This window comes from Carya illinoinensis, chromosome 1, assembly GCF_018687715.1.
Source record: "Carya illinoinensis cultivar Pawnee chromosome 1, C.illinoinensisPawnee_v1, whole genome shotgun sequence".
In the NCBI taxonomy this organism is placed as follows: Eukaryota; Viridiplantae; Streptophyta; class Magnoliopsida; order Fagales; family Juglandaceae; genus Carya; species Carya illinoinensis.
In genome coordinates, this window is record NC_056752.1 from 45,761,477 (window position 1) to 45,779,756 (window position 18,280).

The window sequence follows — 18,280 nt, forward strand, 5'->3', positions numbered from 1 at the left end:
TAATTGTAAATGATTTTACGTATTAATACGTAAATTTATCTAATATAATTGGTCAGCAAATAAATTATATTAAAAGTAATCTTAATTTAAATTTTGTATATAAAAATATCTATATTAATATATAAATTGATCCGCAAATTCGTTTGAACCTACTGAAAAAAAATACGTACTGTATGGACCCGTGGCTGTGGTTATTAACATTTTGAAAGCCACGTTACGGCGTGAAGTGACGGCGTGAGCACCGACGAGGCACGGCAGCACATATAAACCCAACATCCAAAACGTGTAAACAGAAGCGCACTTAAAGAGACAGACAGACGCGCACACGCTCACAGCTCGATTACAAGAGAGAGGACCATCGTCCACAAGGCCCAAGGCCTATGCCTGAAAGCAGCAGAAACCTGAGAGTCTGAGACCGGAGGCAGAGACTCCGTTCTTTCACAGATCGGACCAAAACCGTGAGTTGTTTCCCACATTTACCACACTCTGCTTCTTTCTCTGCCCTCTCGGATCTGCTTACTCGTGCATGGTGGAAATGTAGCTCTAAATTCAAATCTTCGATGCCTCGAGCCGTGCGTTGTCGTTTGGTTGCTTGTTATTCTTCCCTCTTTGATTTCTCCCTCTCTCTGGATTTGCATTTTCTTGCACTCGGTTCCATTTTCTGGTTCTTCATTGTTGCTTCGATTTGAAATTGTAATTTATTTGTTTGCTTTTTTTTTTCGAGTTTTGTTTCGCTCCCGTAGAAATGTAGGATAATTTTTCATTTTTGGAATCGAAAGAGCACTTTATTTTCCCTTAGTTATAAACATTGAACACGAAAAAGAAGCTTTTTTGTTCGATCCTTCTGTTCTTGGACCGCGTTTTTTTTAATTGGAAAATCATCGCCAGGTCAGATTTAAACCATTCTCTGGCCAATCTATGTTTTAGCAAAGAACAAAAATATCTGATTAGCGGGGTTAACGCAGCTATTTGCTCTAGTTGAGTTTAGTCCTCTGTGTGTGTACACGTATATATGTTGTGTGTATTTCATTGCAGTTAAGATTCATGCAAAAGTTTAAAGCTGTGAATTTTGACGTCCGCATGAATGTTATTAGATAGATTGATTACTTATAGTTGGAGTCAGCAGAAGAGTGATCTCTTCTCTTGATTGAATGTAGAATTGGTGAAATATTGGCTTTAGTGATAGAAGATAGAAGAATATCCTAGTCGCTTATATGCTATTAGTACTTCTCATTTACCTTGCTAAGACTGAAAAATTATGAATTCGTCTTGATTTATCTCCCAATTTCTGGAATTGATGCTTCTTAGTCAGTGATTCTATATTGGGCTCGCGATATCCTAAAAATGGATTGAGCAAACGCCAATACCTGCCTCTACGGGGATTCTTCATATTATTTTGTAGTGCTTGAGTGCCTATCGTTCACTCGGGAAACCCCTTGCTTTCTCCTGGAATTTTCACATCCAATTTCAGGGTTGCTTCTTGTACGGACAATTGTCTGTGCTCCCTTTGACATGACTAATTCATTGCTTTATATCCTTTTCATATGAATATCGTAATTTCCTGTAAGCATACTTTAGTCTTTTAGATTCACTGTGTCCCTTTTGTCTGTTATTGTGTTGAATTTGCTGTACTCCAACAATATTGATACGCAATTACTACCAGTAGCATTTCCCCCCATCAAATGAAATCTCATTTCTTTTGAATTTATCTTTTTTTTTTTTTTTTTGTTTTTTTGATAAGTTGAATTTATCCTTTCTTTCATTCATGTATATAATTTCCAAGGTTTTCTTTCTGCCAGAAGGCTTCAATTTCCTCTAAACTTCAACTTTCTATGATGAAGACTTTTTTTTTTTTTTTATAAGTATAATGAAGACTTTAGTTGAGCCCATAGGAAGAGAGACGCTATCACAAATACATTCCTGGGAAGTGGATTAAGCAAGATGTAATCGTTTGTGGACTGAAATTGGATTGATTTATTTTTCCTTTGGTTCGCTAGTCTGTGTGCACCTTGGTTGTTTCTATGTGCATCTTGTATATTCCTTTTATCATGTTAACTTTTAAAAGCTTTTCATATAGGTTCTAATGTTTGTTTCTCTTGGAGAAAGTCTCTCCAAGATTCTTCTTCTCTCTTTTTCTTGATCCATACAATTAATTTCCTGCTAACATATCAAAGAAAATGGTATTGGTGTTATATTTTGTGTATGCTTCAGGCTTCAGAGGTAATACTAAGTTTATATATATATTTACGTGAGTCTAAGTTTATATATATGTTTACGTGAGTCTAGCCATTTTAAGATGATTGTAGTTAATGACATGGTAACTTGGGAATTAAAACAAAATTGGATTAGTAAATGTAATGGTTGGGAATTTTGGAAGCAGAGATGTTTGCGGCACCGAGAGCATGACCAAATTAGCGTGGATGTGATATTTATGTTCCTTTATTGCAGTGCAATGGGAATAGAAGTTCCAGATATTTGTATGGACAAGGAGCCAGATTGTGTCATAGTTTATTCAAATGGTGTTTCCCATGATTCAAACCATGAAACTGCTCCCATTCATCATGATGGGTCTGAGTCATACGAGCATATTAATGAGGGTCCTGAAATCCAAAGTTCAGAAGAAAGCACTGAAGTGAAGGAATATGATGTGAAGGAATGTACTACTGAAAATTCAGTAGAGTTACCTGAACTCTGTCATAATGAAAAATGTAAGGAAGAGCAGAATGCAATAAACTCACATTTTAAAGCTGGTCTGCCTGATGAAAAGATAAAATCAGAAACCCAGAAGAAAAAGGACAATGATAGGTCACAAATTCCTATCAAGCAAGCATCTAGAGCTCTTGCTGCAAATGTTCGAACAAAACACACTGTTCCACAGCCATTTGCACTAGCAACTGAAAAGCGTGCGTCATCTGGAATTTCTCCTGCTGGTGCTCAACCTGATATTGGGACTCGCCTGAATAAATCATCTGCTGCTAACAATTTGCGACATCCAAATACCACAAAGCCCTATCAGGTAACTACTGACTAATTCTTGATTTCTTGTAAAAGGAATGTCACAAGATCACAATCACAACCATTGAATCATGAATAAATTACCGTTTCTAGTTGGTAAAATATAATTTATTTTTTTCAATTGATTTTTAAATTTCTGTATGAATAGCAAATATCACAAGTGTTACCGAGGAAGCCACTGCAACCTGATAACAAGAAGCATCCTGATGAAGAAGATTCCTGTTCTGTTGCTTCCTCGTATTCTCTTATCCCTTTCAGTCGGAGTTTACTTGTTTTATTTCATGTTTCTTTCTACTTATCAAAAAAAAAAAAAAAAAAAAAAATCATGTTTCTTTCTTACTTTTGTAGTGTCTCCCCTCACCTTCTCAGTTCTGAAATTAATTTCATCCTTTGACTATGCATAGAACTGCAGTATCTACAAGGGCAATTAAGTCCAGGCCGACTGTTGCATCAGCTCCAGTATTTAGATGCACTGAGCGTGCAGAGAAACGGAGGGAGGTATTATGTTTGAATTTTGCATCCAAAGTTCTTTTTATGTTTGAATATAGGTACAGTGTTTATGACATAGCCTAAATGCAAAGCCACACATCCCTATCATGTTGCCACGTTTCAGTTTTATTCAAAATTAGAGGAGAAACACCAAGCATTGGAAGCTGAGAAAACTCAAAGTGAAGCAAGGACAAAGGTAGGATTCTTTCTCAAGTATCTTTGAACTAGACTATTTAGAGCACACACACTCTCTCTCTCTGTGATTAATTATAAATAAATAAATAAAACTATTTAGAGTACTCTCTCTCCCACATGGTGGTCAATAGACTGTTTTTTCTGTCATTGCTTTCCCTCCCTCATTTCTGTTTATTAATTTTGTGTGGCTGTGTTAGATAATATTACTATCATTTACTTTGCCTGTGTCCTCTTTCATGAATTTTGAAAATTTAAGGAAGAGAAAGAGGCATCTATTAAACAACTGAGGAGGAGTTTAATGTTTAAAGCAAGCCCAATGCCAAGCTTTTATCATGAGGGACCTCCACCAAAGGCTGAACTCAAAAAGGTACTGCGTAGACACCTCTTATTCTTATGATGTCATATAGAAGTACAGGACCTTATCCAGAACTTGTAATTTTTTTTTTTTTTTTAATCTTTCCTTTCTTGCTTTTCTCTGCTCTTTTTTAGCGGTGTGCATGGCATTATTCCAATGAATTTTATCTATCAAAATATGAAAATTGTTAAGCTAGTATCTGAACTTCTAGGTTCTATCTGTTTAGAGATCATTAAGTAACAGAAAAGTCTCTAATGTGCCTACCTAGTTAGGGCGTTAGAGTTGTAATACTGGCTTTGCCTTTGATCAATACAATTTGTTTCTTTATAAAAAAAAAAGTAACAGAAAATGACTATCTTAATAGTATGCTTAAATTTGATTTTGTTGCTTGTATGAACGTTAGTTGCCACCAACTCGTGCAAAATCACCAAAGCTGGGCCGAAGGAAGAGCTGCAGTGAGACAGTCAGTTTATCCCGGGGACACAAGGTGAAAGGAGCTTGTGCTCAGGGAAATCGTCATAGCCTTGGTATTTACAAAGAAGAAACCACCACCGATGGTTCCACCTTTTCTAAGGATCAGATCAACATCCAGAATGGTAATACACTGTGCAAATTCAAAGATGACTCCAAAGAAGCGGAAGAGATAAACGAATCATTTACAACCAAGGTTAATGGTGAGGGGAATGTGGTCGTTGATGTCCATTCTTGAGTTTCTGGTGAGTTTTCTAATTTGTAAGAGGAAATGGATCTTCATTTTCTCTAGTTTTCTGGTGACTGCTCTGAAAAATATGTGTAAGTTATTTACTTTAACATGCAAGGACTTGTTGCAGTGCTTTGTTTAATGTATGATGTGTAAATTCTGTAAGTTATGTCCACTCATATATATATATATATATATATAAAGGATTCATCTTTCCTTTCCCTTTTTCTTTTCTTCCATGTAAAATTCAAATTTTTATTTTACAGATTGAAAATTGAAGTGTTTTTATACAACTGGCTGCCCACCAAAAAAAGAAAAAATAGAAAACCTAGCCAAGGGCATGACCTACTACATAGGCCCCATCTAATTAATTATTATTATTATTTTTTCTGGACAGGATGCCCCGATTAGGATTCGAATTTTTTTCTTTTGTTGGTTTGGGATATTGCACAAAACAGTCCTTGTATAACATAATCATCAAAGTTTTTGTTTTCAGTGTAGAACGTGTACCCATGTTTTGCTTGGTAGTGTGGAAGTTCTAATATTTGTTTACTGTCACCCTGACCGAGAGATGAGGAACATAAAGTTTAGGGTGAGGGACCCATTAAGTTGTGCTTTTGTTGGGTTGGAAATCCATGTATTTGCATGATTATGGTAAGCCTCATTATGAAAAGCTCTCAAAGGAAAAGGGGGAAAAAAGAAAAAAATGAAAGACGCTATGGAGCGTAAAACACGTCCGTGTTAAAACTTCTTAGATATCACATAGCAAAAGATGGACTTTCTGAGCGGACCATGACGCCACCCCCCTCTCCCCCACCCCCGGGCGGGTTCCAAAATTAGCTCTACTTTAAGTTCTCTTGGTTCTTAGGGAGTATTTGTTTCTTTTGTTCTTTTTATCTTCTGTAAATAGAACTCTTTGGTTGCAAATACTTGAAAATGTGCCTCAAAAATAACAATAACGATCCTAATTGCAAATAACAATTGTTTTGGATCGGTCGCAAAAGTATGTAGTCCTATTATATGCTCCCCAGTAATTTTATTTGAAGTTCATTTGCAACACTTGATTAGTAGGTACCTTGACATTATCTCAACAATTTAACATCTATGTCTTCGTAATTTTGCCAACTCTCACAAAATCCTGCTTAAGCTTTTAACAGGCCAACCTGTATTTCTTTCCATTTAAGCTTGGAATCGCACTATTTGGAGCATCCCATGCGTCAATGAAGGTTCTACGTATCACCTCATATCTTTCCCTTTCTTCAAGTGGGAAGCAAAAGAGACCTCCTCCTTTTAACTTTTAAGCACTAATGTCAAGACATCATGTACCATCAACTTTAAGCTCCATACCGATTCAACAATAACATCCTCCCTAAGCAATGATCAATATATGATCGCGATAGGATCGGTCGACCGATCGGATGGAAGTGAACCATGCCACATGTTCTCATCGGAGGATTTGAATGGCAATACCTAGTGAAATTAAGAGGATGAGGATGAGCTGTTTTTTTTCTTTTTTTTTTTAAAAGAATCTTGATTTGACCTCATTAGTGCACCATTCCCTCAGAGAGAGAGAGAGAGAGAGATGAACCTATTAATTAACAGTGGCAACTGGTCTTATTTCTCCAACCAAACTGTGCCTTTTTCGATTCATTAGACCTCAATACCTATTGTCGTAACCTATAAAGATTTGTTTGGCAGTGTTTACAAAAATCAACATTGACGTACATTAGAAAACGTTTTTTGGTTTATCTAATGCATGCAAGATGACAATTTTGGTGTAACAAGCAACAGAAAACTGTGGGGGGATGAATAAAGAAGAGCCAGGTTAAAATTAGGTAGAGAAGTGCGGTGAGATTGTCTGTGCATTCAGCCAAACCTAGCCCAATCTATTTTTTTACTTCCAAAGTCTAAAGGTTTAATAGGGAGCTGTACAAAGTGGGACTCCATGTCACCCGACCCACAAAAACACTCTTCTTCCTCCCCCACGTATATAAGGGCCAATGAAATGCATGGCTGTCTCAAAATCAAACAGTCCCCTCTCTCTCTCTCTCTCTCTCTCTCTCTCTCTCTCTCTCTCTCTCTCTCTCTCTCTCTCTCTCCCCATGAGTTGAGGGGAATGCTGTCTGGTTCGAGACCATGTGAAGCACAGAGAATCATTCATTCAAATGATCTCGGACCAGGCTTCATTCCCCCCAACTCTCCAATAGCTAGAGAGTCTTCGTACATGATCGATGGGAAGCCTAAACTTCAATCATCCAATATTTCCTTCTGCTTTCAACATGTAAGTTCTTACTTCTATCTATTTTCTTATATATTATGCATCGATCTCTCCCTTTTCTCCAATGAGAATGTCAAGCGAAGGAGGGAGGCACGCTGTTTTGAGTACGCTATCCGAACAGGTACATATAATGGCCTGGTTTAGAGCAAATTCAATAACACTTACTTTCAATAAAGTCGTTTTTCCTGCAAATAGCATTTTCCTTTGAAATTTGCAACTAGAAGTGCACGTAAAACTCCGTAGTTTCAAACGTACAGTACGTAATCTATCGAGACCGATATTTTTAAATAAAATTGCATTATACATCCCTTTGTAGAAAATTGTGTGTGTGTGTGTGTGTTATTTTTCATAGTTTTGTTTTTCTCCTTGATAAAAAAGACAGTCTATATCTTGAATACTACAAAAAAAAAAAAAACTACTGGGGATTTGATTCGCACAAAAGAATGTGCAGCCAACTTGTTCATGAGAAGCAAATTCACTGGAACAAACTGGAAAGACAACAAAGTACTTTCTGGAAGTTCTTTGCTTCAGCTTCACCACTTCAAATCTTGGAAAAGTTTAGGAAATACTTGGAAAACCGTTGAAAAAATCATAGCATCTAGGAGTTTAATTTCCAATGCTCCCCAAGTCTGCAAAATCTCTGTTCCTACTTCCTACCAAATTCGTTGAAATACAGACACGGGGTTTGTGTGAAAATATGACTGTGAAGGCAAAAAATAAAAATAAAAATAAGCAAATAAAGTTGTGTTTTATCTTTTGGTGTTTGAATCTTGTCTTTCCCTTTGCCTTTGCTTGCTGGGAGTTACAAAGAATATAAGCTCAGGAGCTTTCACTTTATGTGTTGCATGAGACGGGGAGATATTCTTTTGCTACCTATCAAAGTCGAGCTTTGAATTTACTCCTTTTTTCCACCTTAAGACTGCCATCATAACCACCTCCTGAGTCTTTGCCCACTTCTCTCAACTTTTTAATAACATGTGGGTCCGATCCTACCCAATGTTCACATTCAGATTGTGCATGAAAAACCTATACTGCCGTGTGGATCTGTTCTTCATGGATCTCATTCGTAAGCCATGCCCCCACCATATATGTCAGTCTTCAGATATGTATTTCATCTTTACTTGGTAGGAATGGGAAAAACAGAGAACCCACTTAACTAGAGGGTTTTTTTTAAGGGATGGCGTATTGCAGTAGGTCTTTTTACGATTCATAGACAGATAATTAAAAAGAATTAGAGGCATGTTTCTGGGTCAAATGGTCGGTGAATATATATTGCTTTTGACTTGTTAATGGCATAATTTGTACAAAAATTTCAATCTGGAAGAAATGTCAAACAAATGGCTATTAAATATTTACCAAAATTAGAAAAGGTCACCCTCCATCTCCATCACCACAGCTGGTTCCGACTTCTATCATTGTCTAATTATCATGATCAGTTTGGCAAACTTTCTATCACTCGAATATCCATAATTTTATATATGCAGTGTTGCTTGGAAAACAGGAATGGTACCAGAATGTGGTATCCGAAACTGATGAATTCATCAAGTATCATCATGTACCAAATGGAAATCATAGCTAGCGTAGCTCGACAGATCTTGCTTTAGCCTTTTCGTTTATTTTTGCAAAGCATATCATGTTCCCGTGCAATCAATCATAAGAAATGACATGGTTTTGGATACTTAGATTCGATGATTCGCCAAAAAAAAAAAAGAAAAAAGGATTGAGATCTCCTCATAGGAGTCAAAAGAGAAGAGAGACATCTTGAGTGTGTATGATAAAAAGTAATTCCTATGCTCGATAAAGCCATACGGAATTCGTTGTCAATATTGTAAATGGATTCCCTAATTATTTTCGAGTACTTTTTGGGTGACTTGACCATTTTTAAAATCTATAAAGCATTCAACAGCTAATTGAAAATACCCGAAAAGTCCATTTTATTCAAAAACAGGTCACCATCAGAGACTTTTTTTCCAACACACAAGCTCCCCCCTTCCCCATCTTTTTTATGCTTGACGCTATAAACCAGGATGTCGATCAAGGGTATTCCGCTATATCCAGATTCACCTTCGGATTTATAATACTGTTTGAATACTTGCTCGAATTAACCGAATATTCGGTTACTTGAATTGTAACCGATATCCGAATTTATCAAAAAAATCATTTTAAAAAAATGTTTTAGTTACGTATATAATTCATAAAGAAGTCTGTCTGAATCCAAGCTGTGGACATGCAGCGTGTACAAGAGAGTCATGCATTGAAAGCGTACGAAACGTAATCACTTCTTGTTGAGCCGAGTACTGAGGTGTTGTGATGAAATCGGGCTTAAGTCCAATTAATTGGGCCAATCTTCCTCTCATGGGCCTGTCATCACTTCCTCCAAGTCCATTATGTATGCAATAACCACGTGATAGTTGTGATCTAATAATTCAAAACTGAAGGCATCTTTCCTTAAAAATAAAAATCTTTAAAATCAAATTAATAACCTCCCCAACCTCAATTGTCACTTGCTAATTACGACCTTAACCCCAACTACCACGCTCCACCAATCGCGTACCTAACACAACCTCCGCCACCCCTATCGACGGCCTCTACTATGCCACGTCATTTCAAAAGACTTAATTCAACTACACTAACCGCTCCCTCCCTCCATCTCACCCTCTCTGCGTTCTGTGTCGTGTCTTCAGAGAGTACCCCGTGGTCCATGTAGATCCAGCTCGCTGACTTTTTGGGAAAGTCTAAGAGGATTAGGGAGGTCATGGATGAGCCGTTCTTCGATCTCGTGGAGTTTCTGAGACGGCCTTCGATCGCCGAGACATTCGTCGACATTTTGCTCTGCGCAGTTCCTATTTGGCTGGCCGTAACGATCGGTCTGGTCATCGGGTGGTCGTGGCGGCCTAGATGGACCGGCCTCGTCTTTCTCGGCCTTCGCTCCAAGTTCCGCTTCCTCTGGGCGGCTCTTCTTGGTTTCGGAGCTGGTCGCCTCTGGATCGCCTTCACGGCCTTCTCCTTCTTCTCTGTTTGCCGAACCATCTGGTCCAATTTCGGACGCAAAAGCAAGGGATCGGCGCCCACATCGAAGCTATCAATCCCAGGATTTGTCGACGGCGACGCTGTTGGGCGAGTATTTTTTAACAGAAAATCTAATATTTTTTGGCTTTTATTTATCTTTTTGGAATATTGTTGTGAATGTTTTGTGGTAAATAAGGAAATTCAGTGTCTTGGTTTATGCGTTCGTTTTGGTTTCGCTAATTTTTTAATTGGTTCCCGTGATTATCTTAGTGCAACTGATCTTAACCATATAATGTTATTATTTATCACTATCTGCTAACTGGAAGTGGGATTATTTCGGTTTTAGGCAACAGGTTTAGTTATTTCCAGATAGGTATGGTTTTGTGCGTAACATGAGATGACCATACCATTGCTTGATTGAGATAAGTTGGCACATTGTTGGCGAGAGTAGTGCAATTTCTTTTGATGATCTTTCGGATGAGACCTAGGTATTTGGCCTTCATACTTTTGAGTGTTAAGGAAGCAGGGTTTAATGAGTGTAAAATGGCCATGTTTTGGAATTGGGATTTGTCAGGGATAGTGGGAGTTTCTGTTGTCCTATCCAGAGTTAAGGGCATAATTTCTTAAAAAAAAGAGTGATTTGAGCTCAAAGATTTAAGTTTGGCACGTGAATTTTTATACACTGGTAACCCTGTATGAGAGACCAGCTAATTGCCTTGGAAGATCTATATGCTTGATTGGTGACATATTGATTTTTTTTATATAAGTAAAAATAAAAAATAAAATTGGTGACTTAGTGAAATGGAGGATCGTTTTGGGTGTACTGTTGCTGCACATTTTTTGCCAATGGTAGTGACGGGTTATTGTGGGAGTGCATGCTACTCTGATCCAGTGCTTTCATATAGAGAGTATTTTTCACTCTGCTTGACAGTAGGACCTGGCAATACAGATTTTTGTGCCTCCTCAAAGCAATTATTCCAGACATAAAAGAATTTGCTGGTAATATTTGGAAGTGTTTTCACTTGATAGCATTACGTGTATGTCTGTAGTAAGAATGGATGCTTGCTGTTTATGTTGTATATCGGGTCAATGATTGGGCAATCAATGGAACAGTGTATATGCCTATAAAAAAAAAATGGATGTTAACTAAATTGTGAACTATTGAATATGATGCTTATTGTATCATACATGGTGCTGAAGTGGAAATGCCTTGTACGTTTTCTATATATACAACAAATAAGGTGATTTTTCCGACTGAAACTGCAACACTGATGTTAATTATGCATCTAGTTCAAAATCATTTGATTTTTTCCCTGCAATAATCATTGATTCATGTAGACAGCTGTCAATGTTGGTAGTGCTTGTTTTGTGCATCGGATTGATATGCCACTTTAGGCAAGGAATGAAAGTGTCTCCTAATGATTTTGGCCTAATGACTATGTAATTAATTTTGTTTATTAACTTCCTCTTTTAGTTGTTTTCTTGAGTTTTCTGAGATGATATAAATTTTTTCTAGTTGTACTATGCTGCTGTGTTTATAATCTATTGGTGATCTTAAAAAACTCTTACAAACAAAATCTGGTACTGTGTTGGAGCAATTCTGTATCTTATTCATACTTTAATTGGTTCATACTTTAATTGGTTTGCGATTCCTTTAACTTTCCTGCAGCTCCACCACAGATGGTGAGGGGCGAGTGCAGGACATTGTCACAGAGAATGATCTAGAACACTTATTGCACCTTCTTGGAGGGAAGAATGGAGAGTTGGAATGGCAAAGTTTCATGGACAAGTCTACTCCCAACATGGCATACCAAACTTGGCGCCATGAGCCTCCGGTAGATTCTGACTTTGACTTCTATTATATGTATTTTCTGTTCTTCATCAGCTAAAATGATGTGTATGAGTTTCATTAAATGTAATGTACCCAAGAAGAATATTGGCTTCTCATTATTTCATAGAGAAACTTGTTAAGGATAAAAAAGGATGCCTAGATTACTTATCTTTTGGTTTTTTTTTTTTGGGGCCGGGGGGGGGGGGGGGGGGGGGGACTTTTTTATCGTGTGACACATTTATGTAAAATAAAAAAGAGATTTAAATAGAAAAAAAGAAACTATATATAAAACTATATCTTGATAATTTGCTACAAACGTGTAAAAATAAAATTCTAAAAATACAACTTCATATACGTTTCAGATTTATGATGATAATGTTTCATGGAATAATATTCATCCATTATATTTTTTTTGATAAGCCATTATTATTTTTGCAATGAAAGATTTATAATTTTTTTTTTTTTTTTTGGTAGAATCTATCAATTGATCTTTTAGAAGGCAATCTTTCATTCTAGTGTGTAATCTAGTTTATTAAATTTTATGTAAAATCTAGATATTTTCGTGTCACATTAAATACATAATGATATTTTTTTATAGGCAATCACAAAGTTTTATTCATACAAATAGGCAAAGCCCAAGTACATAGGGAGTATACATGAGAAGCCCCAAGTTAGAGTTTATAATCGAAAGGAGAAAATCATGGACATTTAGTCCATTACAAACAATGGTCCCCGCCCAAAAGATCAATAATTTAAAAAAAAAAAAACTTTTAGCTCATCCATTGTTCTCTCACAATCTTTGAAGCTCCTAACATTTCTCTCCTGGCAGATGCACCAACACATACAGATAGGAACCATTTCTCTAGATGGCTGCCACTTGTGAGTTACCGTGAAGACCTCCTCAGCTTGCAAGGAAATCCACCAATCTAAGAGGCATGACCCATGACAATCCTATTCTCATGAAAAAATCATCCCACATGGTCCTGGCCACCTCGCAATGTAAAAGCAAATTATCTACAGATTCACCATTCTTCTTACATATACAACATCAGTCCAACACCATTACCCAACGTTTCCTTAAGGATCTTGTCCAATGATGTTGTCCATACAAAGAAAGCTACTTTTGAATGAGCTTTCGTCTGCCATATACTTTTCGATGGAAACTTTGTCATTCTAGGACTTGTTAGAACCTGGTAAAATAATCTAATAGTGAATTTTTCTTTCTTGGATGGGCTTCAGTTCATCTTATAGCTGATACCCTCGGTCATGTTTATGGAATATAATGTCGTATAAAACTTTGTAATAGCCTCCAACTCTCAATCTTGGGCTGCCCTATTGAACTCAATATTCCATTGAAGGGAGCCCCTAGAAATGACCAAGAGGTTAGCTATTACTGCATCTTTTTCTCGTGCAAGCTTAAAAATGGCCGAGAAGGTGTCTTGTAGCCTTCTTTAACCACAACATTTGTTGTGCCAAAACCTAACACGAGAACAGTCACCCACCACAATATGTTCATGTTCTCGAAAGATCTCCCAATGTGTCCTAACGAATTTCCACAAACCCACCCCATATGGGCTGTGTACCTCATTCGAGCACCATTCACCCCAAGCCTCCCCAAACTGTGAATCTATAACTAACTTCCATAGGGTCCCTCTTTCGTGTTGATACCTCCACAAACGTTTACCCAATCGGGCTTGATTAAATTTTGTCAAGTGGTGAATCCCCAATCCACCCCTAGAAAATGGAGTACAGACCATTGACCAATTAACCAAATAAAATTTGAATTCTTCCCCCAATCCACTCCACAAGAAATCCATTTGTAACTTCTCAATATGGTTGAAAACCTTTGTAAGGAGCAGGAACAATGACAGGAAATAGGTGGGTAAGTTAGAAAGATGACTTTTAATTAAAGTCAACCTACCAACTTTTGACTAATACAACCTCTTCCAAGAAGCCAATTTGCGCTCCACCTTTTCAACCACACTATGCCAAATTCTTTCGGATTTGAATGGAGCACCCAAAGGTAAGCCAAGATACTTCAAAGGTAGAGATGATACCTTGCACCCCAAGAGAGTAGCTAAATTCTCCTCTTTAGGGACTACCCCTACCAGCACCAATTCAGACTGTGAAAGATTAGCTCTCAATCCTGAAATAGCTTCAAAACAAAGAAGTAAAGCCCGCAAGGATGGAATGTGCCCAAGATGTGCACCACAGAAGATAGGAGTGTTGTCAGCAAATAGCAGGTGAGAAATGTCAAGATCGCCATTTTCCACCTAAAAAACATAGAGTAACCCACCTTTCACAAGGCCCACAATCATCTTGCTGAGAGCTTCCATGAAAAATAGAAAAGGTGGAAGAGAGAGCGGGTCCCCCTGTCTCAAACCACGGGAGGGGTTGAAGAAACCCACCAGTGAGCCATTTACCAAGATAGGGAATCTAACTATAGAGATGCAAAATTCGACCCATTTTTGCCATTTCTCCCCAAAGCCACATCTTGCAAGCAAATAAAGTAAGAACTCCTAGTTGAAATGATCATAGGCTTTCTCTATGTCTAATTTGCAAAGCAGCCTGGGTTCTCTAGATTTGAGTCGTCCGTCCAAAACTTCATTTGCAATCAAGACTGAATCTAGGATTTGTCTACCTTTAACAAATGCATTTTGCGGCTTTGATATTAGCCTTTCCACCACCGAGCTTAATCTATTCACTAGCACTTTGGAAAGAATCTTATAAACCCTATTTACAAGGCTAATGGGGTGATAGTCTCTAACATCCGCAGACCCCATCTTTTTGGGAATGAGTGCTAGGAAGGTAGCATTAAGACTTTTTTCAAATCTAGCATTAATGTGAAACTCTTGAAAGGCCTGCATAAGATCTTCCTTGATCACGCCTATTTCTTTCTGATCACGCCTATTTCTTTCAGATCAATAATATTTTTTCTCTTACTTATCAAAAAAAAAAAAAAAAAAATCTTCCTCGATCACTTCCCAACAAGAAAAGTTATATATAATGATATAATTGAGACATTAAATAAATTTTTTCTTGCTCAATGAAGTCTAGAGGATAAAACCTCTCAACTACTTTTCATATAGATCATCAACCTTAAATGATTTTTCTTGTATTTTCACTGTTAAGAAGCCTAATATTGCACAACAAAAAACTTTGGGATCTATATTAATAAATTTATTATTTATCCTAAACTTAGTTTAAATTAATCTTATTGAGGCCACATCCTTGAAAATAGATAATATATAGAAATTATACAAATTTTGGGACTATAGGAAAAAAATTGAAGAGGCATTTCTAGGTATTTTGAAATTTTAGAAAATTCTAGAGAGCATGGGGGTTAATTTCAAAAAATTTTGGGGTGGCCTAAGCCCAACGTGGCTTGCGACAAATTTCTTTTTTTTTTTTTTTTTTTGGGGGGGGGGGGGGGGGGGTCTCATTTTACTTGCAATTTTCAGTCGATTTTATATGTTATGCATGCATGACATGCATTAGGTGAATTGTTCTTATAATCATTCTGATATCTTATGAAAAGCAGGGATTCTGTTTCTTGTTGCAGCGTTGGGCCTTTTTAGTCTTGCTTACATGATAGACATATGCTACTTCCTTCCATATTTTTAACATACAAATTTGTGACTTTTAAAGATGATTGAGGAGCTTGTGCCCCTGTGCACTAGTTAGCCTCTTCTCTATTTGTTTGCTTTGCATGTATGTTATATTATATTTGACCTCGCAGCATGTTCTTCATGATGTTCTGTCTTTCCCATTCTTGTAGTAGTTTGACCATATTGTGTCTTACCATCTGATGGTGATTTTGATATCAGACAGGCCCGCCAGTTTACCGTAGTAGAACTGTCTTTGAGGATGCAACACCCGAGGTTGTTAGAGATTTTTTCTGGGATGATGAATTTCGACCTAAGTGGGATCCTATGCTCGTGTATTCCAAAATATTGGAGGAGTGCCAACATACAGGGAAAATGATTGTTCACTGGATAAAAAAGGTTTGCATATCAAAAAATTTGCAGGGTTGTATGTATGCCTTGGTTTTATAATACAAGCACTAAATTAAAAAAAAAAAAAATTATGTATTAATACCTTACTTTAGTACCCTCCCATTTGCAGTTCCCTTTCTTCTGCAGCGATCGAGAATATATCATTGGTCGAAGAATATGGGAGGCTGGGAAGACTTACTATTGTGTGACAAAGGTATTAGTTGCAACATATATTCATTTATTTTTGAGCAGTAATCTTGTCCTTTATTGCTTCTTTACCGCCCCTTGAAGAACAGGCCCTTCTAGAGTGTTATGACTGCAGGGGTTGAGATGGTCAGTAGTAACTATTCATGATCATAAAAACAACTCTATAAATAATGACAGATTGTTCTGGACAAATCGGATATTCTGGGCCATTTTTTAGCATGTTCATCCATTCTTGCGTAATCTAGAATAAAAGTGAACCTAAAAGGACTAAGAAATATTAATGTAGTGTATATGAGTAACCTTGATCCCCTTCTTGTCTGTTTTGTGGCATTGAAACATGTCACTGCTATTTGTTTTGCATTTTTTGCTCCCTTGGCCTAGCCAAGGACATAGAAAATCACCTGTTAGTTAGGTTGTTTCATTGAGAAGCTTCGGAGACCTCTCACCAGAGAACCATTTTTTTTTTTTTATATATCTTTTGATTGCATCTAGGATTATACCGTGGTTAGCTGAGATGAAAATAATGTTTTGGCTGATGAAAATAGTTGATATAGGGGATTCGGCGACCCTCCCTCCCTCCCACCACCCAATTACCCCTAAAAAAAGTTAATAAAAGAAAAAGAAGGAAAAATGAAAGAAAATGATTGATTAGAGGGTAAAGCTGCTGCATGTTTTATGAGTTTCCTTTGTCACTTTACCAGATTTGCATGAGGTTCAATGTCTTTGACTTGGCTTGTATTTGTACTGTCAAAAAAGATTATACATAATTTTAGTATGTGATTCCTAACGTATTTACAGCATATGGGCATGTCTTAATATGTGAGCTTCAATATTGTAGGGTGTGCCGTATCCATCTTTGCCCAAGCGTGACAAGCCTAGACGTGTTGAGCTATATTTCTCTAGTTGGATTATCAGGGCTGGTAAGAGTGCTAGTTGTTTTCTTTATTTTTGCAACAATGCAGTAAGCAAATTTCAGTGACAACCGAGTGTTGCCGCCATATTTGCTGAATTTGGAAAATATATGCAGTGGAATCTCGTAAGGGTGATGGACAATTGTCGGCATGCGAGGTTACACTTGTGCATGATGAAGACATGGGAATACCCAAAGATGTGGCAAAATTGGGAGTCCGTCATGGCATGTGGGGAGCTATCAAGAAATTGCATTCTGGCTTGAGAGCATATCAGAATGCGAGGAAATCAGACGCTTCTTTGTCTAGAAGCGCACTGATGGCAAGAATCACAACAAAGATTCCTTTCGTGGGAGGCATGGACTCTTTAGAGCCAGCTTCTGGTGAAGGGCAAAAAGATCAAGTTGTGGTGAATAAGCCACAAAAAGACCACGGCATTGATTGGAAATGGTTAGCTATAGGTGGAACGGTGGCTCTCGTTTTTGGACTTCAATCGGGTGCAATAGGTAAGGTCTTGTTACTGGGAGCAGGGAAGAGACTTGCTCGGAGGTGAGAGACATTGTATTTTTATCTGTTGTGGAGATTCATGAAATTTTTATCTAGATATCAATACATGAATTGTTACTTATTGAGATCATATAGAATTTCTTAAAGTTTGCTCTCTCTCTCTCTCTCTCTCTCTCTCTCTCTCTCTCTCAATTTACATGGCGATTTGGAGAGTTAGGATTGGCATGTTATCTCGGGGGATTGGCGTGGATTTTGTATTATCTAAAAGCTTCCAAGCTTTTGAGGTGGACGATCTTCAATAACTAACGACAATACACATGAACTGTAATTTCAGTCCACTCTCTTTTATTAAATTTTTATTTGGAATCAGTAACTTGGCAAAACAGAAAAACAAAAAATAAAAACAGAGAAAATCAGCGACTGCTCTTTATCTTCTATTGATGTTATAGTTTGTAGACTCGATACAAACTTTTTTTTCTTATGAGCTTAATTGCAATGATAATCCATAGTTATAGATCTGGGTTTCATTATCATTGTCCGCCATGATCCACCTTGTCAAAAGTTAGCTTTTCTACTTATTTCTATTCAAAATCGATCAACTTGTTCTCAATTTTGCTAAAACCACTCCGTAAGTCCCAGTTAGATGCTTCCTCTCCAAGTCTCAGTAAACAAGTTGGAAAACAAAATAAACCCCATACGAGTAATGATGTGTGGGCCTGCGACTTTTCTGGGCCATTCTATTTTTAGCCCACCGTCTCTAATCCGAGTGCGTTGAGTCAGGCTCCCACCCT

The 18,280-nt window shown here is 37.3% G+C and overlaps 2 protein-coding genes across 4 annotated transcripts; both read left to right on the forward strand.

The window, feature by feature from the left end:
- The first annotated feature begins 282 nt into the window (after positions 1–282).
- Positions 283–4,919, forward strand: LOC122277488 (protein WVD2-like 3). Of its 3 annotated transcripts, none has more exons than XM_043087484.1 (7): positions 283–572; positions 2,449–3,016; positions 3,164–3,252; positions 3,420–3,513; positions 3,629–3,700; positions 3,956–4,066; positions 4,458–4,919. In XM_043087484.1, exons 2-7 carry the CDS (start codon positions 2,453–2,455, stop codon positions 4,761–4,763), a joined length of 1,236 nt encoding a protein of 411 aa, XP_042943418.1. In that variant the 5' UTR covers positions 283–572; positions 2,449–2,452; the 3' UTR covers positions 4,764–4,919. The 3 variants fall into 3 exon arrangements, with proteins under 3 accessions (XP_042943418.1, XP_042943410.1, XP_042943428.1); XM_043087476.1 differs by having other exon boundaries at positions 284–458; XM_043087494.1 differs by having other exon boundaries at positions 448–587.
- Positions 4,920–9,599: 4,680 nt separating this feature from the next.
- Positions 9,600–17,645, forward strand: LOC122277504. The gene is made up of 6 exons (XM_043087504.1): positions 9,600–10,149; positions 11,711–11,876; positions 15,700–15,876; positions 15,998–16,081; positions 16,913–16,994; positions 17,102–17,645. Exons 1-6 carry the CDS (start codon positions 9,788–9,790, stop codon positions 17,533–17,535), a joined length of 1,305 nt encoding a protein of 434 aa, XP_042943438.1. The 5' UTR covers positions 9,600–9,787; the 3' UTR covers positions 17,536–17,645.
- The last annotated feature ends 635 nt before the right edge of the window (positions 17,646–18,280 follow it).